Source organism: Lampetra fluviatilis, chromosome 2, assembly GCF_964198595.1.
Source record: "Lampetra fluviatilis chromosome 2, kcLamFluv1.1, whole genome shotgun sequence".
NCBI lineage: Eukaryota > Metazoa > Chordata > Hyperoartia > Petromyzontiformes > Petromyzontidae > Lampetra > Lampetra fluviatilis.
Genome location: NC_136276.1, coordinates 19,028,513 through 19,052,414, shown reverse-complemented (window position 1 = coordinate 19,052,414; position 23,902 = coordinate 19,028,513). Strand labels below are relative to the sequence as shown.

The 23,902-nt window shown below is 42.6% G+C and overlaps 1 protein-coding gene across 9 annotated transcripts; it reads right to left on the bottom strand.

Annotated features, from left to right (window-relative positions):
- Positions 1-12,760: 12,760 nt before the first annotated feature.
- Positions 12,761-23,657, bottom strand: LOC144943781 (transformer-2 protein homolog alpha-like). 9 transcript variants are annotated; one of them, XM_078871653.1, is made up of 8 exons: positions 23,500-23,657; positions 17,112-17,257; positions 16,205-16,346; positions 15,623-15,811; positions 14,671-14,785; positions 14,192-14,405; positions 13,982-14,046; positions 12,761-13,857 (listed from the first exon to the last, which is right to left on the bottom strand). In XM_078871653.1, exons 1-8 carry the CDS (start codon positions 23,533-23,535, stop codon positions 13,847-13,849), a joined length of 918 nt encoding a protein of 305 aa, XP_078727779.1. In that variant the 5' UTR covers positions 23,536-23,657; the 3' UTR covers positions 12,761-13,846. The 9 variants fall into 9 exon arrangements, with proteins under 9 accessions (XP_078727779.1, XP_078727801.1, XP_078727795.1 ...); XM_078871675.1 differs by having other exon boundaries at positions 17,181-17,257; XM_078871669.1 differs by having other exon boundaries at positions 17,112-17,254.
- Positions 23,658-23,902: the final 245 nt, after the last annotated feature.

The following is a 23,902-nucleotide window of genomic DNA, read 5'->3' as shown; positions in this document are numbered from 1 at the left end:
CTGTGTGCAGAACGAGAGAGAGAGCGAGAGAGTGAGCGAGAGAGTGATCGAGAGGTGGGGGTTTACATAAATAAAAAAAAAGTACGAAATGATGAACGAAGCAAAGTGCCGAATACACCGAGCATCTTCTTGTTTCCACTGATCGTAAAAAACAACCAGGCGAGGTAGTTAACATCTCGCCCCCATTGTGTACCCTGCAAACCAGATCCACCCCCACCCCCTCCTCTCTCTTTTCCCCTCCTCCTCCTTCTCCCCCAAACACACGACACAATGAAAGAGACCTCACAACAAGTTTTGCCATCGTACTTTGGACCTTATTCTTGTATTTGCTGTTTTGCCCACATACAATAGAACGTGTACAAGCAATGACACGTTTGTATTGTTCGCAAAATAAAGTTGTGAAGAAATGAGGAGAGAAAACGGTGTGAGAGTAGAGTGTGGGGAGAAGTTAGTTGAGTAGTTTGCATTGAGAGAGTCAATTTCGATTTAAAGCTTTCGTGACTGCAGGGATTCATCTTCTTGGTTCTTTCGGTAAAGTCACGTAGAATGGACTCTGTCTTCTCGACAGACCTGTTCTTCACCTGAGGACTGCTGCTTGCGCTGTGGCCGAAACGTCGTGAGAATTATTTTATTATGTTTTATTGTTATTATTTTATTATTTCCATTCTACGTGACTTTACCGAAAGAACCAAGAAGATTGAGAGAGTAATTAATGTGAGTTTTGAGTCACTTGCAGGACCATCGGATTTCCATCCCTTAAACGGAAGAATGGAGAACCGATCTCTGACCCCAGGATTAGGTCTGCATATTTTCTGAGTGTGTTTGTGATGTATCGGGAGGGGAGGAGGAATCCGTCTCCCAAATAACATCATGGGACAGGGAGGGGACTGCCTTTCAGAGGTTGGAGGAAGCCGCCAGGGGCGGATTAAGGTTCTTGTAGGCCCCAGACACTCTTGTTTCGTAGGCCTTCAGTGACAACTTTCTATAGTCGTTGATGCTGCTGCTGCTGCCCCATGTTACTCCCGCCATTGTCACTCCGCTTGTTTCATGCCTCCTGCGAATTGTGAAGGGGAGCGTTTTTGTCGAAACTAAAGCTGATTTTTTTTAAAGCTGTCTCCGATCAACCATAGGACAACAAAGCGTGTCTTCCCTTGCACTACTACTTTCCATTGATAATGAGTTTGTGCGACGAACACAATTTGATGATGCTGTTGCTAATTTTGCAATTAAATAAATCTCCATAAGTTCATCTCCGGTGTTAATTTCTCTCTCGCCCTGTGAAAAAAAAACGATTGTCATGACGCTGCTTCTTTGTATTTACACTGTGCCTATCCTTGCTATATAAATATATGTATTCAAGAAGATATCTTGGTTAAAACGTCTTATCATACAAAGAAAAAAACATGGTCAACAATTATTTTTAGTCGGCCCTTTAGTTTTCGTAGGCCCTAGGCGCAGTGCCTAATGTGCCTTGTGGATAATACGGCACTGCTGTGGTTCACACCCTGAGACCAGTAAGAGCATCGGGCAGGAATAAACTTCAGGGTGACACTTCTTCTTGGTTCTTTCGGTAAAGTCACGTAGAAGGGAAATAATAAAATAATAAAAATAAAACATAATAACATAATTCTCACGACGTTTCGGCCACAACGCAAGCAGCCGTCCTCAGGTGAAGACCAGGTCTGTCGGGGAGACAGAGTCTGAATGACACACCCCAGGCTTGGAGCGTCTATTTAAGCTGGGAGGGAGGAGGAAGAGCGCCTTGACAAAATAATTTGCATATCAAGATGAATTTTAGCATATTTATGGGAAATGCAGATATGCATTCAACCAAGAAGAAGGTGTTACTACAGAAACGCTTGTCGGAGAAATATATTTTTGCGAGGTTGCCTCTGCTATTGTGTTCAGTTGACCTTTTGTTTTTTTAAATCCTTTATATTAAGTTCGCTTGCTTGCTTAGGACCGTGCAAATCTTTCGGTCGTTTTTTAACCCACTTCCCGTGATCCAATCGAGCTGACATTTTCCACACAGACTCGTTGTGCGTGACAATTAATGTTCGTGAAAAATTTTTTCCAAAATTTTACACTTCTTAGGACAAAAATATTATATTTAATTACCAATTGCTTAATGGTGCAATGCAATCATCTGACCCATAGGTGGCAGCCATCTCAAGCCAGAGGACGAGAGGACTCTAGCCGCCACGCATATAAAAGATTTATAGTGAAAAACTTTGTTTTTACGGGTTATACTTATTATCAGGCCGAGAAAGCTGTAGACTGCAGGCAAGTGCCTGCTTCTGTGAGAAGCATGTGGGAACACGCTGATGAATGTGTTGGGAGGCTGCAAGTCTCTGACTGGTTTTGGGCCTTGCATAATTATAAGCAGATGGTGGTGGTGGTGGTTGCCCTTGCTAATTTGAGATGAATATCCACGAAGTAATAAAGGCAAAACGCACACCGTGAGTCATACCGCTTCGATGGCCCTCAAAACCCAGACGCTGGTAAAATGTGGTGCCTTTAAATAGGGCCTCCCTATTGGGCTACGGGGGGGGGGGGAGCATTATTACATCAGATTTCATCAAAATAATCCCTGGCAACGAATTTGGCCAAGTGGATTCATAGCGCAGTATGAATACGTGAAGTAATTGTATAACACTTAGGTGTGTTGTAATGTAGACGATTTGTGTTCCGTTTTTGATGTTGTTTTTGTCTGCAGTGCCCAGTCAGGGGCGTGGTTCACAGCCAGGATGTTTTACAACCGGTTGCGTTTACCCGATGCAGTTTGAGAGGGGAGAGGGAGAAATCATCGGCAGGGGTTCGACTTCTACATTTGGGGGGGGGGGGGGGGAGAGGTTCGCCTTGTCCCTCGTATTTGGGAATCGCGGGTGCATACAATTAATTCATGTTTTAATCTTAATTATAAACGACTGAAAATAAGCAAATAAAGGTGTCCATAATATAGGGTTTTTTTGGGTTAGAGCGCGTAAATATATAAATGTGTCGTTAAAACCCACCACCACCCGACACAGCCAACTAGTAAGGGTTGTCACGTAAACAGAACGTGGCCAATTCGTCACTTAGTACAGCACTAGTGTGCAGGGTATAATGTAGTGTATAGTATAGTGTGTAGTGTAGTGTGTAGTAGTGTATATTGTAGTGTATAGTGTAGTGTATAGTAGTGTAGTGTATAGTAGTGTATAGTGTAGTGTATAGTAGTGTACAGTAGTGTATAGTGTAGTGTATAGTGTAGTGTATAGTAGTGTATAGTAGTGTAGTAGTGTATAGTAGTGTATAGTGTAGTGTATAGTAGTGTAGTAGTGTATAGTAGTGTATTGTGTAGTGTATAGTGTAGTGTAGTAGTGTATAGTGTAGTGTGTAGTGTAGTAGTGTATAGTAGTGTATAGTGTAGTGTATAGTGAGTATACTAGTACAGCACACATATTGGTCTCGAAAGCCCGTGCCACCTTCCCCCCTTGTAAACTCCGCCCATGGGGTTAGATGTCTCTTCTTTGTGAGCAGCGACACGGATTGTTTCAAGATTGAATGAGTTTGGGTTGACGGCTGAGGCTGCGACAAATGAACGAGTCAATGGCACTGAGCGTGGTGGCAAGCAATTGACAATTTCAGGGAATTTGGGCAGGAACCGAAATTCTTGGGAAAACAAGAATTAGGGTTTTTTTTCTCGTCTCCCTACATCGCGAGAGACGCTGACAAAGCGCGTTTTGGACGACACGCCTCGCTCCCAAAAGGGGCCGTCCATAAATGACGTCACGCGATTTTGGACGATTTTTGACCCCCCCCCTCGTCACACGGCGTCACAAAAAGTCACAAAGCTCTGCCCCCCCCCCCCCAAACAAATAAAACATGCTTCAAATCGCTCTAAACTATTGTCATTGTAGTGCGTATTTAATGTGGCGCTGCACTCTGATGTTGTAGGAGAACACATTTATTAAAAGTCTATTTAATTAAGTAGAACGTGTTGTCTTTGAATTCTAAAGGAAACTACTGAACACACATTTGTGTGGATTGGATAACAAGAACATTTACAATTTTCATTATAACCTCAATGTATACGTACAGCATTTATACGAGCAGTACTGTATTAACATATAACAATACACATTCAAAGATAAACATCCCCCTATAGCCTTAACATAATCTTGGGGAATGTGCTTTAAGCGAGCACCTATGAAGGACGGAACGGCACACGAGGGGGTGGGTGGCCAGCACCACGCCCGGCCGCCTTTGTCTCCTGCGTGACGATGTTTACATACTACACCAAGTACTCATTTCAGGCTGAGTCGACATAGGGGAGGCCCAGAACCGGTTCAGATAATCGTCACTGGTGTTGGCCGTGAGCGCGAATCCTACTGGGCATCTGTGAAAAAGAGCTTTATTACTGATCGGATTCCTCCAGCACAAATAAATACTCTGATTCTGATATTCGGATTGTGAACTCGGGTCACCTGGTTCGTAGCACAGCGCGCTAACCACTGCACAACCGCTCCCCATATATAAACATGCGTTACAGGCACAGATACACAACAACAACAACATTCTAGATTTGAGGCTTTCGTGACTGCAAGGATTCATACTCTTAGGTTTTTTCGGTAAAGTCACAGTGGTAAAATAAAATTAATAAAAGTAAAAATAGAAATGAATAATTATTTTATTTCTATTACTACTTTTGTTAATCTTATTTCTATTATTACTTTTATAAATTTTATTTTTTACCTATACGTGACTTTACCGAAAAAACCTAAGAGTAACAACAACAACAGTAACCGAGTCCTATTGGTAAGAACACCATCTTCCCTGTCTCAAGTTTCTAGCTGGGAGCGCCATTGTCCCTTCCTATCATCACCTGGCACCTGGACAGTGGACACCGATCTCATTTAGCATTACCCCGCTGTCGTTACCCCGCTGTCGTTACCCCGCTGTCGTTACCCCGCTGTCGTTACCCCGCTGTCGTTACCCCGCTGTCGTTACCCCGCTGTCGTTACCCCGCTGTCGTTACCCCACTGCTCATTCTACGAATTCCTCGAGGGCAGTGCAGACATATGGCGACTTCCACAGTCTGCCCGACAAAGCCCAAGAGCGGCACCGGTCATAAAAACAAACAAAACATCTCGATTTAAAGCTTTCGTGACTGCAGGGATTCATTTTCTTGGTTCTTTCGGTAAAGTCACGTAGAAGGGAAATGATACAATAATAAAAATAAAACTTAATAAAATAATTGTCACGACGTTTCGGCCACAACGCAAGCAGCCGTCTTCACCTGAGGACGACTGCTTGCGTTGTGGCCGAAACGTCGTGAGAATTATTTTATTATGTTTTATTTTTATTATTTTATTATTTCCCTTCTACGTGACTTTACCGAAAGAACCAAGAAGAAAAACACTAAAAATCTCTTCGTGAAATCAAACACACAGTGCACGTGAAACACCCCACCAAACAGGCTCTAAGAATTTCCATACCAGAAAAAAACGAACACCGTTTTTTAATTTTTCTTTTTCTCCATTGCTCTTTATGAGTCATTGCGTTGCTTTATGAGACCACCGGAAAAGCGTGCATTCCTGGTAGATCAATGACTGTGTACACGTTCTGATTACCATCGTGTACATTTACACTGCGAGCCTGTGGTTTGTATTGTATCAAAATGAGTTCGGAGTGAATAACACGGGAGTTTGATAGTTGAAGAAGGCCTTCGCGGTTACTGTTATGTGTGTGTTGTATGTGAATGAATGAATGGATGAATTATAGAAAATGTGTGCCTCTATTGCTTAATTTAAAGTTCACGAGGTTAATACTATTGTATGTTGAACCTCTTTCGTACGTAGCCAACCGATGCCACCACACCTCACCGTTGCTTCCATCTGCTAGATCCCATCTTTGTCTTAGGACACACAATCTATTAAGATTTGCTATGTCTGTACGCCACTATTTGGTTTTAGGGTCTTCCACATGGATGCCAAACTCCTGGCATCACTCACATGCCTGTCTATGTAAACTGGCCCGCTTTACCTGATACATTTGCCACGGTGGCGAGATGTGAACTACCTCGCCTGGTATAAGGCAGGTCGTGGGTTCGATCCACGACCCCGACCGCCTGCTGTATATTTGGACTTTTTCTCCGGGTCCCTCTGATTTCTTCCCTCCAAATTTAGAACCAACATGCGTTTCGAGTATTTGGCTGCTATAAATTTCCACGTGATAAGCCACTTCGTTGAGCTATCATTTGTGGCCAGGTCGCTTCTAATAAAGAGCTGGAAGCTCAGTGGGCCTTACCTGGTAAAAATAAAAAGTTTAGTTTAGCATCTCTCCTTCCTGATCGTGTAAACAATCATTTTTTGCCACATTCTATGACAAACCTACAAGCAGCTTAGCCTATACTAGCATGATCTGCATGCACCTATAAGCACAGTTGGCTGAGTACGATGCCACACAAGTTCAACATACATACATTCATAACCAAGGACTGCACTTTAATATTCACAAAGTGGAGAGTAATTTAAATGTAAGGTATAAAGTTGCTACTTCAAGAAAATTAAACATAAAACAACAGGTTAAAATACAAAAAATACTCAAATTTCAGGGTAGATAAAATGTATACATGCTGGTTTACTAGCCTTTGTCCGTAAATATTTAGATTTACAGGGGTGGACATCTTTCATGTTTTTATGGGGTGTGTTTGTCGATGTGAGATAATGTGTAATGCATAACTCAAAGAATCAATGAAGATCTTGATGATTTGAAGCAATGAAGACCTGGTCTTCACACGGAGATGTATTAGTGTATCGTTAGACGATAACAGTGCCAGCTACAAATGCTGTTCGATTTGGTCTGGAAGAAAATTTTGTTTCGTGATTTTGTGTCGGCAGTGGGGGTGCATCGGCGCACAAGCTCAATCCATTCAAATCTCTATGGCGTGAAGAAGCAACATTGTCCTAAGGGGCCGTTCATAAATGACGTCACGCACTTAGGGGGGGGGGGGGGGTCAGACATTTGTGACGATGTGTGACAAGGGGGGGGGGGGTTGAGAAATGTGACGTCACATCAAAATGCGCAACTTTAAATCAATATAGACAATACGTTCTAATTAATTAAATATTATTTTTAATCAATGTTTTCTCCTACAACATCAGAGTGCAGCGCCACATTAAATACGCACTACAATGACAATAGTTTAAAGCGATTTGAAGCATGTTTTATTGGGGGGGGGGGCAGTGCTTTGTGACGTCATATTTGAGGGTGGGGGTCTGACTTTTTGTGACGCCGTGTGACGAGAAGGGGGGGGGGTCAAAAATCTCCAAAATCGCGTGACGTCATTTATGGACGGCCCCTAAAACGTCGTCTGTCATGCGTACGCGTTTATCATTTCGGGGCAGTGGACAAAGGTGTTGAGGTTTTGATGTGGAAGATCTCGCGTGCCCCCTTGTGTCAGCTACGGCGAGTCAACACTAGCGGTGGTTTTCGCCTTATGACTATTTAAAACTGAATTCACATTTTTTGGGTCTTTCGGTAAAGTCACGTAGATAGGTTCAAAGAAAAAAACACAAAACTAAGTTTTTTTTTCTAGATTTGAAGCTTTCGTGACTGCAAGGATTCATATTCTTAGGTTTTTTCGGTAAAGTCACGTAGGTAAAAAATGAAAATTAAAATGAATTAAAGTAAAATAAAAAAAATCACGACGTTTCGGAGGCAACACAAGCTTCCGTCTTCAGGTGGAACCGTCACAGCCCGACAGCTGTATCAAGTAAATGAGAGATTACAAGAGATACCACTCCGTATATATAATAGTATGATAGTAGTTTTTTTGTTGTTATTTGTTTTGTGTTATTTTCTTTGAACCTATCTACGCGACTTTACCGAAAGACCCATAGAATATGAATTCATGCAGTCACGAAAGCTTTAAGTCAAGATTTAAAACTGAATTGATTATACTGTAGCGATACAGTGTACCATAGCATCGATGCAGCAGAATGTAACGCATAAGGGCGCATTTCGTGAACATCCGTGCCATTGGTATTAGTGTGCGTGTGTGCGTCCTTCTCCGCTACTACCCTTCTCTGCCACGTTACCGGCTGGAATACCTCCCCCCAACCACCACTGTCATCCATGCTGTTGACACCCTGACCTCATGTTCAATCCCAACCCCGCAAGTCGTCAACTTCTCCATCATGGGACCTCCTTTGCCAGTACCAAAATATGAGAATAGGTTTTCCCCTTTTTTCTGGCAACAAAACAGGTGTTAAGATGTTAAAACACCAAACTGAAACCTTTTACAAGGAGTCATGTCTGCATTAACCACAATACTTGTGGTCCGAATGAAAAAACAAACATACTCTGATAATATATGTGTAGGACTCGTACTCGGCTGTCTTTCTGTTCTCTTTATTTTCCACTCAACAGTCCACCTCCGCCGCGCCACTGCTCCACGTCTCTCCGTCCCCTCACTCCGCTGCGCGTCGCTCCGCGTCTCTCTCTCTCGCCGCGCCGCGTCTCCTCCGCGTCTCCCTCCCTCTCTCTCTCTAGGTCTGTCGACTCCCCTGCTATTCTACACTGCATCTTCCAGATGCATGGCTACCCCTGTTCGCACACTGCGTTCTCGCTATCACTGTCTCTCTATACTCTACTCCGTCTGTCGCCGCTAACCCACTCTCTCTCTGCTCTACTACCGTCACCGCCTGCTCTGCGATTCCCCGGGCACCGTCCCTGCAGCTCCATCCAAGACGCCGACCAAGACAAGAAGACCCTCTTTCCGTCGCGCTGTGGCTTATATCCCCACACCAATTAATCCCCATTAATTATCTCAACCCCCCGCTTATCACTCGCCACCTGGCCCCCGGTCTCACGTGACCTTGTTATTGCCGCCAGAGCGACGCCAGATAATAACCAATTACCCTCTTAGCCAATCGCTGGCCTGTGTCACCCCCGGCTACCCCAAACACCTGTCTCAACACTTAACGACCCTCTCACCTAATGCCACAACAACAACCGTGTCCTCACATACACCCCACTGTACTCTGCTCGCTCGCATAGCAACAGTGGAAGAGAATGCGTGGCGCGCTATAACTCAAGTCCTACATATGCATTGTCTTTGAAACTGATTGGTCCTCAATTTTTCCTCTGCCGATTTGTTGTCTATCCACTCGTAGTGTTCATGAGGACAGTGGTTTCCCAATCATTTCTGGACCCGCAGAGACCACCGCTAACAGTGCAAACATTACATTAAAATTGTCATGAAAATGCTTTAATTTACGTTCCACGTGTTATTATTATTTAATTAGAGCAGCAGTAACGGTTGGCTTCCGCAAATTGCCCAAAATCAAATATTGGGGCTTCACGTGACCGATTGCTGCACCCTCCCTGAGCAAATTATAGAGTTACTACGCCACTGACTGAGAGAAAGGGTGGGATAATATAGTAACTATATCACTGGCTGAGAGAAAGAGTGGGATAATATAGTAACTACGCCACTGGCTGAGAGAAAGAGTGGGATAATATAGTAACTACGTCACTGGCTGAGAGAAAGAGTGGGATAATATAGTAACTATGTCACTGGCTGAGAGAAAGAGTGGGATAATATAGTAACTATGTCACTGGCTGAGAGAAAGAGTGGGATAATATAGTAACTATGTCACTGGCTGAGAGAAAGGGTGGGATAATATAGTAACTATGTCACTGGCTGAGAGAAAGAGTGGGATAATATAGTAACTATGCCACTGGCTGAGAGAAAGAGTGGGATAATATAGTTACTACGTCACTGGCTGAGAGAAAGAGTGGGATAATATAGTAACTACGTCACTGGCTGAGAGAAAGGGTGGGATAATATAGTAACTACGTCACTGGCTGAGAGAAAAAGTGGGATAATATAGTAACTACGTCACTGGCTGAGAGAAAGAGTGGGATAATATAGTAACTACGTCACTGGCTGAGAGAAAGAGTGGGATAATAAAGTAACTATGCCACTGGCTGAGATAAAGGGTGGGATAATATAGTAACTACGTCACTGGCTGAGAGAAAAAGTGGGATAATATAGTAACTACGTCACTGGCTGAGAGAAAGAGTGGGATAATATAGTAACTACGTCACTGGCTGAGAGAAAGAGTGGGATAATATAGTAACTATGTCACTGGCTGAGAGAAAGGGTGGGATAATATAGTAACTATGTCACTGTCTGAGAGAAAGGGTGGGATAATATAGTAACTATGTCACTGTCTGATAGAAAGGGTGGGATAATATAGTAACTACGTCACTGCCTAAGAGAAACGGTGGGATAATATAGTAACTACGTCACTGGCTGAGAGAAAGAGTGGGATAATATAGTAACTACGTCACTGCCTAAGAGAAACGGTGGGATAATATAGTAACTATGTCACTGGCTGAGAGAAAGGGTGGGATAATATAGTAACTATGTCACTGGCTGAGAGAAAGAGTGGGATAATATAGTAACTATGTCACTGGCTGAGAGAAAGGGTGGGATAATATAGTAACTATGTCACTGGCTGAGAGAAAGAGTGGGATAATATAGTAACTACGTCACTGGCTGAGAGAAAGGGTGGGATAATATAGTAACTATGTCACTGGCTGAGAGAAAGGGTGGGATAATATAGTAACTATGTCACTCGCTGAGAGAAAGAGTGGGATAATATAGTAACTATGTCACTGGCTGAGAGAAAGAGTGGGATAATATAGTAACTACGTCACTGGCTGAGAGAAAGGGTGGGATAATATAGTAACTACGCCACTGGCTGGAATGAAAAGGTGGAATACAAAACGAGGGAACGATTCGACGTTCGAGAAAGCGATGAACAGCGATGGTGGAGAGGAAGAAGAACATTGTGGAAGGTTCTAGAAGGAACGCGGAAATGTCGAAAGCGACCTGAGCACTGGGCATGGCTGGCGAGAGTTCCCTAGGAGTGTGTGGAGTTGCCGGAACGATTAAGTTGCCTTATCTGGACGATTCTCTCGCGTCAAATACAATTAAAGTTACGTTAATATTTAGTCTACCATAAACACTACCGAGGTGCATATGAAACACAACTGATCCATTCTATTTCAGGTTTGTGGATGCGGTCAACACACGTGATCTGTTCCCCTGGATTGTCATCCTTATTCCGTTAGAATCCCGTGGTGTTGCAGCCGAAAACAATTTCACCCGTCTTGAATGTCTTTAAGGTAAGCGTGTCTCTCTGTCCTCCTCTCATCAATGAAACTGCCATGAGAATGTATCGGCTTTTGGGAAAGCCATCGAACAAAGACGTTCACCGCATCGCGCGCTTTCAGATGCGCTTCTGCGGCCGTCTGGAACGCTCTTGCTTCCGGTACTAGACAGCCACTGGAGTGATGCACTTTTACATTTGGATTGAATACTAATTTATTTAAAATTACTTTTTGTATAAAGTTTGCTGTCCTTCCCCCACCTCCGATTTCGCACGGCTGGCTACGTACAGCACGAAAGATGTTCAACATACAGAACCTCGGAGATCGAACGCACCAGAATTCGAACAAATCCGTGTTCGAACGATATTTACGAACATATTTTGTCCCGGAAACCGAACGAAATCGGGAGGTCGAACGGGCAACCGCGACTTGAAAGAACCTGTACGGCTGGGACGCGTATGGCCAGTGTGCATGACGCTTGCCCAAAGGGGACTCCCCTTCCAAACAATAACACCACCTCCTCACCACCTTCCACTCAAGCCAACAACTCTCCTTACTACAGGTAAAGTGAAGTTCAATGTTCATTTAGTCCATATATTTATTCATTTATTTAGTGTTTCTTGTATGATTTTATGCATGTAATTACTGTAAACTTCGTGTAAAAATGCTGAGAGATGTCTTGTGTCTGGAACTAATTAATGTCATTTACATTATGGGGAAAATTATTCGGTGTTCAAACAAATCGGTGTTTGAATGGCTTTTGGAACGAAGTTCGATCTCCGGGGTACCACCGTACATACATCGCGGATTCTTGAACCCAGCCAGATGCGACAACCAACCCAGCATATTTCCCACGTGTGAAAATGCATCTCTCCATAAATCTCAAAAGCCACTCTCTAGTGTTCGAATATCAGTTGTTCTCTCGTTCCCCATTAATAAAATCACCTCCAACTTTAACATTGACCACTGTTGATCCTCTTCTCCGTACCCATTGACTGCGTACATCCGTTTTGCCTGGCTAGAAACTTTTCTCGATGGAGCAGATTGATTATTTTTCTTCAAATCTTCAGTTAGCTGTTTAACTACTTTCGCACCGTACGTAGCCAAACGTGATAATCGGAGGTACCTGACAATGTGTATAGTACTGTACGGTGGTCAAGACCTGTTTTGACAGGATAGTGATGTCTCAGTTTTAATGTTTGTTGTACTATCTTTGAGCAGTTTAGGAAAGTGGTTATTTCAATAAATTAACCTGGAAGTCTTGAAAGTTAATGGCAGAACAAAACTTTGAAGGGTGTGGCAAGACTGTATTGTGAATGCAATTAGAAACAGGTTGTGATGGTTGCAGCATGGAGGGTAGGTTTATCATGCCAAGCACTGGACTGTCTTAGTCAGTGGCTTGAAACTGAGGAAGACCCAAGTGCCACGGTAGGATAATGTAAAAGTACAGCCTGTTAGTATCGATTTTAATGGCATCACCCAGGAGACCCGAAAAGGGACAGTTTCATATACGTGCATAAATAATCAAATTTTACAGCTAAAAGTGCCTACTGCATACTTGTGTTCACAATAAAAGGTTTCAAGAAGTCATGTATTTCAAATGTAAGTTTATATGCATTACACGTTTATATACAAATATTGATACTTCAAACACCTGATGAACTGGTGACAATCAGTTATTGCTTTCTGCAATGGAATGGCAAACCGATTTTTGCACAACGATTTTTTTGTATAATTGTTGCACTGACAGAATTGTTTAGGTATTGTATGAATTATTTTTTAATTGGTATACATTTCAATTAAATAAAAAAAAAACCATGCACTTAAAAATATGGTACTCTTAATATCCATGATCCTCAGAATTGACAGAACTGGAGTCAAATCATTGAAACGATGTTAAGCCTCGATACAAAAATGCACATTTCACAATTATTTTAACTGCCAAGTGATGTACATTGTATTTATAAAACAAAACCATATTTTTAAGTAAATAATGTTGGGTCCGATGCCAATTGATATAGTTAAAGAGTAGATTCACATCTTAACGGGTGAGAATTTTTATCTTGATTGGAGTACTCAACTTTCGGCAAAAACCAGGGGGAAATGCTGTATGCTGCCCGGAGGATAAGGTATCTCTTAAAACAAGCATACCACCAAGGGATTTACATCAACAGGTCATACGATGTTTTACAATTTCAGACAACGACCTTCTGAGCAAAGTTTATTTCACATATCTCAGTGCGATAGTTATGGGTTGATGATACTGTGTGGGCGTAAAATTGGTGATTAATCAGGTCAATCTAAACTATTAAAACTGCAAGATTATTAGTGAAAATAGCCCAGCAGCACATTAACAATGAACAAGACTAATACACAAATACCCTGAAACTGGATGACGGAATCTCTTATCAAGAAAACCAAATTACACTGGAGAATTTGAATTTGCTTAACCATGCAAAGCTACATATTACCATTAGTTTCCTGAAACAGGGTTATTTACTTTAAACCTGCAAACCAAATGATCACAATTTAGTAAAAAAATAACCTAAGCTACAACTCAACATGTATGCCACTTGAAAAACAATACAAGTCATGTACTTAAAAAAACAAATTAAAGTTTCAGACTCGGGTACACTCTCCTTCTTCCGTTTTTCCTGGCACTTCATACCAAAATGCCTTTTCAGTAACGACCTGCAATGAGAAAAATCAAAGGTGTGCAAGCTGACCGGAAAACGACAGGCATTATTCCATACGTAACTTGTCACGACAAAAAAAGCATTTGTTGCGCGCACACTTTGCGGCGACGTCTACTCACGTGGAGAGTACGAACGCGAACGGGACCTGTAGCCACCCCGATAGTAAGGCGATGGAGAACGCCTTCTGCGACATACAACAGCAATCAAGAAAAAAACATACCAGGCACCAACCAACAACACTCGTGGCATTTAAAATGACAAACTTGAAGCAACGCTTTTTTCAAGTGCTTGATTTGTGGGAAAACATCAACTCGTGTTGCGTAAAGCACCTGTAACGGTCGTATCTGTATCCGTCATCGTAGCCACGGTCGTAACCTCCTCGGTCGTACCCGCCGCCTCGTTCGTAGCCTCCCCGATCGTACCCACGGTCATAGTTGCGGTCATAGCCGCGGTCGCAGCCACGTTCGTAGAAGTTGTCTCTGCCTTCGCGGCCTTCTCGGCCTTCCCGGCCATCGCGGCCTTCTCGCCGACTGCTCGTACTCATGTGGCGAAAACACAGGAAAATGCAATGTAAACATGCTGCGCCAATCATGGTTTTAGAGGTCAGATATTGTAAGCAGAATGTACGACACAAGCCTTTACATTGAACACAACTTCATTGTGGAAGTTTAAATGTTATTCGGACAAAGTGTATACATATAAAGTAGATTTTGTACTTTTTAACATTTAGAATTATTGAGTGCTTCCGGTAAAATAACTTTTAAACAGTGGCTGTTACATTTCAGGAGTGCAGCGGTTTACACTTACAAGGTAGGGCGTCCCATGTAGATGCCCGGGGTAGGTGTGTGGGCACGCTTAGTAATTGAGAAGTCCACTCGTATGTACCGCCCATCCAACTCCATGCCATTAGCCCTTTCCTTTGCCTGGAGAAACAATGTACACACTTTAACACTGCGCATGTCTTTACATTGGAACGCACCAACACAACCCATTCATGGCAGCACACCTACCAACAAGAAACTATGGCTCCACACTCAAAGTCAGTCATTTAAAAAAAACCGATAGCATGAAGCCCAGGCATTATGGGGTAACTTCCTCTGTATTCATATCGTTTAAATTCTTAGCCTATAATTTTTTTCAAAGTGATGTGCATAAAATGCGTCCAATTATGTAAAGATTCTCCATTACTAGTTATGGGGTTCCATCCTTCTTAAGACATACCATTTGTGAATTGCCAATTATCATCGCCCTCCTTTTTTGCAGCATCCATGCTCCCCCCACTGCTTTAGATCACATTTTCAAGATTTTACTCATTCTTTTCCCAATCGCTTTAGTTTTCCAATCTTCAGCTTTGCACCTGTTGCTTGCTATACTTACTCTTCCTTAACATGTCATGTGGTTTTAAAAAATATGCTCTTTGCTTTATAACTTTGTCTCCTGTTTGGATATTTTTCAATTACAAATTAATTCAATAGCGATTTAATTCTATATTTATACCAGTTACATCCATTTAATACATTTACTCGAGGCATTTTAATCTGTTGCTTAGAGTTGGCCCAAAGTTAGTACAATTCAGTATATTTTTAAAACGTCACATCCACATAAACCTTCCAAGACACTGAAAAATTGTTCACAAAAAGCTGATTTGGGGGAGCATGTATAGCTCCTTTCACTTAAAAAATTAAATGTCTAGATGCTACCGCATAAGAAAACAAGACTAAATCGTTTTAAACATTGGTGCTTATAAAAATGAGACTAACCTCTTTAGCATCCTCTGAATTATCAAAGTACACGAAGGCAAACCCCCGAGAGCGGCCCGATTGCTGGTCGTACACCACATTCACGCTCTGGACTGGGCCATAGCGCGAGAACACTTCCTTCAGGTCCTTCTCCCCTGTGTGCAGGCTCAGCCCAAATACTCCCAGGCAACAACTTGGGTCTGGGTTCACCTGCACGCACACACACAAAGATTAACGCTCGCATAAAACGAGCAGCAGCAGAAACACAACTCACAAAAAAGCCATAAGCCACATTTGCATAGCTTAGAGCAGTTTTTCATTTTCGGTGCATGATTGCATTGCAATGAATATAAGGGTTGTCCATAACTGCAAATCAATATCATGGTACTTAAAACAAATCACTAATTCATATATTTACAAAGCTAAAGATCACATTTACTCAATCCGCAACATTGTTTACAAATGACTACAGCATATATCACTTCATACATGCGCTTGCAGTTTTTTTGACATCGCGTCTCAAAAGAAAGTAACGAAAGCGCATGAGGGCCTGGAATAGACGCGGACGAACACGACGAGACGTGAAAGTGCACGTGGGCGTACCCGGGAGCCCAGGTGGCGGCGCCGGTTGGACATCGGCGAGCGGCTGTGGCGCCGGTAGTCGGGCGTGTAGGAGCGGCTGCGTGAGTGGCGGCGTCGCGAGTGCGAGCGGGACCGAGAGTAATGCCGATGCCGAGAGCGTGATCTGCACGGCCCACAAGATGACACCGAAGCGGGATTTAAATAAAAAAATATATATTTACCGTAAACTTTCTTTAACGACAAAAGTTTTTACGAGTACACAGCCACAGGCTTTACATAACACGTCAAGATGTTGCCAACTACATCATTTACTCTGCGTAATTTTAAGGTAAAATTATAAATGTAATAAAGACAATCCATATAAATTTTGATTTGAAGCTTTCGTGACTGCAGGGATTCATCTTCCTGGTTCTTTCGGTAAAGTCACGTAGAAGGGAAATAATACAATATTTTTTTTCTTTTTTATTTCCCTTCTACGTCACGTAGAAGGGAAATAATAATAAAATAATATTTTCCTTATTTTATTATTTCCCTTCTACGTGACTTTGCCGAAAGAACCGAGAAGACAATCCATATGTAAGAGAAAGTGAATGTAATAGGAATGTCCATTACTTATCCACGTTATATTGAATAAGACATTTTTCTGGAGCATCCAGCATTAGGAAAATTCGCCAATTCCATTTTGACAATTTAGCATTAAGCCCACAAAGGGGATAACCAACATTCAATGGCCAGCACGGGCCAGTTCGTGGCAATGTCGCAGGCAAGCAAGTCTGCGAGTTTCATAAATGTACATGACCTTCCAATCCTCGCATGTGCAGTGCTGAATTACAGCCATGTGCAACACACACATGGCCCCTGTTTATATATAATCTCATGTTACTTTTGGACAAAAGTAGCTGAGCAGTGCAACAACACAGTTCCTCGCCTGGATTTAGAATTTGAGCGAGAGTTGGAATGAGAGTGGGAGCGTGAGTGGCGAGAGCCCGTGCGAGACCCCGAGTGGCCGCCTTCGTTCTCCAACGGTTGCGTTGCTGCCGAACTGTGGCTCCCCGACTTGGAGTGAGAGGCCTGCTGAGATACACACCAAACACCATTTGAAAAACTCTCAAACAAACGGTAAGGAGCAAATCACCAGTCACTTTCCCCTTCACTTGTACACCGTCTAGGACAATTGTGGACACAACTGTAAAGCATAGTTTACACATCCACAAGTGCTCCGGTCCTGATAAAAATGTACATGCACAAAGCTACTTGTTTTTTTAATTTAAAAGGCAATATCTTATTATCAATTTCACCAACAGAATATATCAAATTTGTTTAATATTAGTTTAAAATAGAATTCTCCCTTTACAATTACAGGCATGTTTCGTGTCTCTAAACTGGTGGAGAGGCTTACCCCATGATTCTTGACAATTTCTTATACATTCAATTTTCTTTTTTCGAACCCTTGAACCCTTCTTTGCTCTTCTGCTTAACCCCATGCATTTACAACTTCTAGTGGCCAAATTCTTCAGTTTCTTTTGATTTCAGCTTCAACTGAGTTCTTTTTTTCCCTTTTCTAACTTCTGATATTCTTTTTCTTTAATCTTGGTCCACATTTTCTGGTTTCTATTCCTTCCAATAACCTTATGGGGAAAACATATTTAACACCATCAAGTACATGTTTAACAAAGTTCACAATTAAACATTTGCAAAATATATTCAAAATCGTTCAATACAATCTGACTTAATACAAAAAAACAATACAATATTTTGTAGTTTACAGCATATCCGCATCAAACGCTTAACATATCTTCTAGTTAGGCATTACCACAATTTCTGAGGCATTGCATTCGTCCACTTCAGGTTTTCCCAAGTGGAATTGTACAGGGAAATTTCGAGGGCCACTCTCTGCCATAATTATCAGGTGCTTCAGAATTAGCACGAAGCCTTCAAATTAACAAATATATGGCATACAATAACACCTCTAAGCTGGGCATGAGAAACACAGAATTCAGGGTAAGCCAGGCCCTCTAAAATAAATAACTAAATTAAGCTACAAAAAAATAACCAAAACACATCAGGCGAATTAAGACTCACAGCAGACGTATGCACTAGCAATTCCAGAGCGAGATACACGTGCTGTACGTATCTAGTGTATGGCATTAGGAGCACCTGTACACTTGGATGCCAGCTATCCATTCACCTCTGCTTTCGTAGTGATATTTTGTGTCATTCACATGATGATAAGATCATTGTAATGTCTTGTGTGAATGTAAACAACTTGGCAAGTTTGCACATTATTAATCATTTGAAGAATGCCGTGCGTGTCCTACAACTTGAATGTTGTCCCCAATCGGTCTGGCTTTGCGAAGTTTCACTGCACACAAGGTTAATGCAACGGTTTTCACTAAACAAGAAAAAAACACCTCTACTGAAGTCGATTAGAATGTTTTTATAAGTAAACTATTCTTGTGCATACTCTTTGGTTCTTTCGGTAAAGTCACGTAGGTAGAAAAAATAACAGATCACGACGTTTCGATCGCCACACAAGCAATCGTCTCCTCTCTCCCACCTGAAGACGATTGCTTGTGTGGCGATTGAAACGTCGTGATCTATTAGTTTTTCTACCTACGTGACTTTACCGAAAGAACCAAAGAGTATGGATTCCTGCAGTGACGAAAGCTTCAAATCGAGATATTCTTGTGTAGTTTTTAACATTAACCGTGTCAAACTACGCTAATTGTCCACGTTAATTTTCACTTGAGGAACCCATCCTTGCCCATCCCCCTAAGGTTCCAAGCGTTTTTACCCACCGAGATGGGACTATCATCTCTATTTTCCCTTTCCAAGGGCTTCACGTGTAGCCTAAAAACAAACGAGTAATCCTAGCAACATGTTGCTATGGAGCAGGGGTCAGCAACCCAAATAACTCAGCCATTTTATTCGAATTCGGTAAAAAAAAAAATCTATATTTCAAGAGCCGCAATGCACATGAATTACGAGACGGTGGGTCCCTTAATAACATCACCGAGCTGCATACGGCTCAGGAGGCGCAGGTTTTGACCCCCCCCTCCCACCACGCAGTGGGCAGTATAAATTACGGCCCAGCCGCTGGTGCCGCCAGCCTTCAAACATTGCCGTGACAAGCATTCTACATCGGGGAGAGGGCAATAGAAAACCTGGCTATTTGCAGCCTCAGTCCACGTCATTGCTGCTCACCAACAGCAACTGGGGTTGGCAATGACAAAAACGTTGTGAAGGAAACTATCGCAAATTACGTACGAGCAGCAAGAATTGTGTAAAACTGGCAATTCATTTTTCGTGGAATATGACAATGCACCCATTATCAGACTTGGAAAAAAATTACATGGAGAAATGAAATACAAAAGAAAATGGATAAAATCGTTGTCACAATCAATTACTACACATTGATATTATTTTGATAGTGTCAAATAAAATAAAAAATCTAAAAAAAACACTGAAACCGAACTAAAAGGCCGGTGGCGTGCAATTCCCAAATAAGCGAATTGTTTTGGATATTTGTTACAATAAAAATGATCTGTTACGTCCGGTTTAGACGTACTTAAGTTCTTATTTTGATGTGAGAATGCCGATAAACCTGTGGGAAGGGGTAAGGTGAAGTCATAGATGCATTCACGTTCTTTCTTTCAAGGACTATGGGGGAAAGCCGAGTGATGGGGGGAAAACGGCTTGTGAACAATTCCTACAGAACCAAAGTTCTTAAACCCGTTTTAATTCATCCAATTTATGGCATAACGCTAGAAACGCATGCATGTAATTTCTCCAATGGTTTATGTATGCTGAACTTCTTTAGCACTGTACGTCACCAACCGTGCTAATGCTAACACAGATAAGGTGAATATTAAAGACCGTGCAAAACACGTTACACCTGCCCAATAAATGTTCATCTTCATACCGCAAGTAGTAAGCAAAATAAAAACACTATACGCTGTTATTTAATTCAGTAGCACTGTAAATTTTAAACCTAAATTAGATCGCCAGTTGTAATCAGCAGAGGTACAAGATGGTGAGCATGTATTGCTTTTAAGTTGACATAAATGCAGTTCAATACAGTACACAACATTGCAAGTTATGTTTATATTCTGCTAATATTTATCGTTGATGACGGATTACAATCGAGTGGAAATTGCTAGTTATGACTGACATGCGTTAAGCCCAGTGTTGAGATGGATTCAGATCGTGTCCGACTGTGAGCCGGTCTGGGAGAGGCCTTCATTCAGTAGTGGACACAAATTGTGGCTGATAAATTATAACACGTGGTAGACATGGCAAGTAAAAAGCTAGGACTGTAATCTTATACAAGTATCTTAATATCTGGAGTAACATTTTCATCACACATGATCCGGCGAATTTTTCCCACTAACCGTAACATTCCAGGGATCGACGGGGTTGAACTGAGACATGTATGATCGATTTAACTTAATAAAAAAAACCCCATCCGACTTGCAAATTGCAATGAGCGGTGCGGATAAAACTCCCCATTACAATCGTGTATACCATACTGGACAGCGCGTGCTAAATTGTACATTAAAGTGGTTGTGAGTAGACTGAGCAGCACGCCACTGCACTATTGTGTATCATTGGTGCCTTAAACAGTGCTCCACAAGGCACACACCCCCCCCTCGTCCTATAGACGGATACCTCATTAGACATACGCGAGTGTGGTGCCTGGTGAATGTGAGCGAGTGGTGCCCGAGTACACAAGAGTGGCGTCAACGTTAGTGGCCGGCGAGTTGCCTGGTTAGTGGCGTTAGGTGAGAAGCGGCAAAGGGGGGCAGCGGTCAGCGGTCAAGGGAACGCGCCGGGCGGGAATGAATCAGGGTGAACAAGGCTCGCTTATAGACGTCGGGGTCGAATGGGAAAGATTGACCACGAGCTACTCAAGACTGAATATAAACGCCTAACAAAGCATACGGCTGCTCAACACAGATCGGCCACATTTAGCACGGCACTTATTCAATAATTTGAATTACCAGGATTTTTCCTCGAGAACGCAAAACTCGCGCCTGCAAGCGTCCAAGATGCCACGTGGTACCGTGGAAATCTTGTTTTTTTAAAGAGCTCCAAGTGAAACGTAAAATCGCGGTCGTAAGCGCAATTCAATCAAGAAGATTGGAAGCGCGTTTTCTTGGAACGCGCTGAGATGTGGCTCCCACACCAATCAATGTGTACACTACTAAACACGTTGTTCTAGTGCAGTGGTTTATCTAAAAAAGTATGGTCCCGGTACCAGTGTGGTCCGCGAAGCCCCCCCCCCAACTCGAGTGGGCTGATGCCAACGCAGGTTGATGCGGACTTACATTAATATTTTTACTTATGACAAAAAACATTATTTTGTAAACTACCCTGACTAAACTATCCCAACATCTATAATGCCCCCACTGAAAAATACCCTTAAATCTGCGTAAAAATTGTTTGTATGTTCCGGTAATATGAATCATTCAGTTGCAACCGGTATTTGGAGAAGTGAATGCGATGTCACCACAAGTGGGGGAGGGATTGTCCGCGGAAATATATTTTTTATATTTCCCCATAAATATCGGTTTAGTGGAAATGATATGGTGCATTGTAAATCCCCATAGTTTTATGAAACCTTCCAGAATTCGGTGTTCTGAGTATTCGCAACAGCGGCGACAACCGACTTCGGTGACCTGCTTAGACGCTGTCGACCTAACGCAGTCCACGAACTCGCAGGGCAAAACAAATTAAAAGTCCGGGAGAAAATCCATTCATCAATCACGTACTATCTAAACTCGAGGAACAAGGTGTAATCTCTAAGTGGCACGCGTGTACTAGAAGTTTTATTTTATACAACCATAACACTGTCACATACACTGCAGTTGAGACCTCATGACAGTACGCTGGTGGCCCCGCAAGCATCCAGACTTCTTCGCAAGGGAGACGACGTTCAAGACGAGAGGACGATAGCTGAGCAACGAGAATGCAAAAGGAGCTTCGGGGAGAATAAGAGGCATCAGCAAGCGGCTTCATGCGCGAGGCCAGACGCAGAGAAGAGGGGAGGACAGCAAAGCACAAGGGATCTTAGGTTCTTTTCGGTAAAGTCACGTAGGTAAAATAATAATAAATAATAGAAAGTGAATGCGATGTCATCACTTGATACAGTAAATTTAGCTGTGACGGTCCCACCTGATGACGGAGACTTGTGTTGCCCCCGAAACGTCGTGATTTATTATTTAATGTAAGATTTGTATTATTTATTTTCATACGTGACTTTACCGAAAAAACCTACGAGTATGAATCATTGCAGTCACGAAAGCTTCAAATCTAGAAGCACAAGGGAAACGATATGGAGTGAAACCGTGTCGACGGGGAGATGAAATGAGATGGGGTATGTGGACGAAAGGGTAAAGAGACGGACAAGTGTGACGATGAGTGATGATGAGACTAAATACGACGAGATGGAAGCGAGGAATTTGCCGATATCACGTAGGGCTCAACGATTAATCAATTTTAATCGAAATCTCAAAATGAAAGAATGCGATTAGCAAATCGCAAAGGCTGCGATTTTCAAAGTCCTATTACTTTCTTATTGGAATTGTTTTATGATAACTTTACTTAACAATTGTTTGATTGTTCCATTTAAATTCAAACAAATTAACAAATAATTGTTGGACGTAATCATATTTTTTAATTCTCATCCTCGAATTCGTATAGAGCAGCCCATATTTTGATATCATGTGGTAATGCTCCATCACGTTCTAAATCTATTACACAGTGAATGTTGAACTGAAGCTTGACTTTAAAAATTATAATCGCAAATCAAATCGCAATGTCAGAAAAATCGCAATTAGATATTTCCCCCAAATCGTTCAGCCCTAATATCTCGGGTGTTTGAAGTGAGATGAGATGTTGGGATGAGGCGATGAGGTGATGTTAGCGACGAGGCGATGTTGGGATGAGGCGATGTTAGCGATGTGGCGATGAGGTGATGAGGTGATGTTGGGATGTGGCGATGTTAGCGATGATGTGGCGATGAGGCAGCGTTGGGATGAGGCGATGAAGTGATGTTACCATGAGGTGATGTTGAGATGAGGCGATGTTAGCGATGAGCTGATGTTGAGATGAGGTGATGTTGGGATGAGGTGGTGTGACCATGAGGCGATGTTGGGATGAGGCTACGCGGATCCCCCGGGCTCAGCTGGTCCGCTCCGCTAGGCCAAACTCAGGATCCACTCATCGCTACTGGGCCTGCAACAACAATAACCCCACCAGTCCCGTCTCTCTGTGTGGTGTAAATACAAAACAACAAAAACCGCAGGGATATTTACCCCGCCGTCGTATCCTCCTTCCTCCACGTCGCTCATTGTTTAATCTCTGGCCCTAGGGCGGGTGTTGTTATAATTGTTGTTTTGTTTAAATCGCGAACCGCGTAGACGCCGTGGCTGCTATGGCGGCGATCACGACTCACAAAATGGCGGCAGATGTGCGAGCATCCGGGTCTTCGAGTCCCCCTGCTGACGTCACATCCGCTAGAGCCCCCCCCCTCCCCGAGCTTCCCCCGTGCCCCCACCCCGTGGTATGTAAATCTGGCAGCCATCTTAGGTGGGGGGCACACAAAGACAAAGTTCCCCCACCCCCGTGCTATGTAAATCTGGCAGCCATCTTAGTTGGGGGTACACAAAGACAAAGCTCCCCCACCCCTGTGCTATGTAAATATGGCAGCCATCTTAG

Coding starts and splice junctions, on each gene's coding strand:
- LOC144943781 (XM_078871614.1), bottom strand. CDS start 22,201: ATGAAGCCGCTTGCTGATGCCTCTTATTCTCCCCGAAGCTCCTTTTGC. Junction 14,406..14,670: donor CTACATGGGACGCCCTACCT/TGTAAGTGTAAA, acceptor GTTTTCGCCACA/TGAGTACGAGCAGTCGGCGA. Junction 14,047..14,191: donor TACAGATACGACCGTTACAG/GTGCTTTACGCA, acceptor TGTATGTCGCAG/AAGGCGTTCTCCATCGCCTT.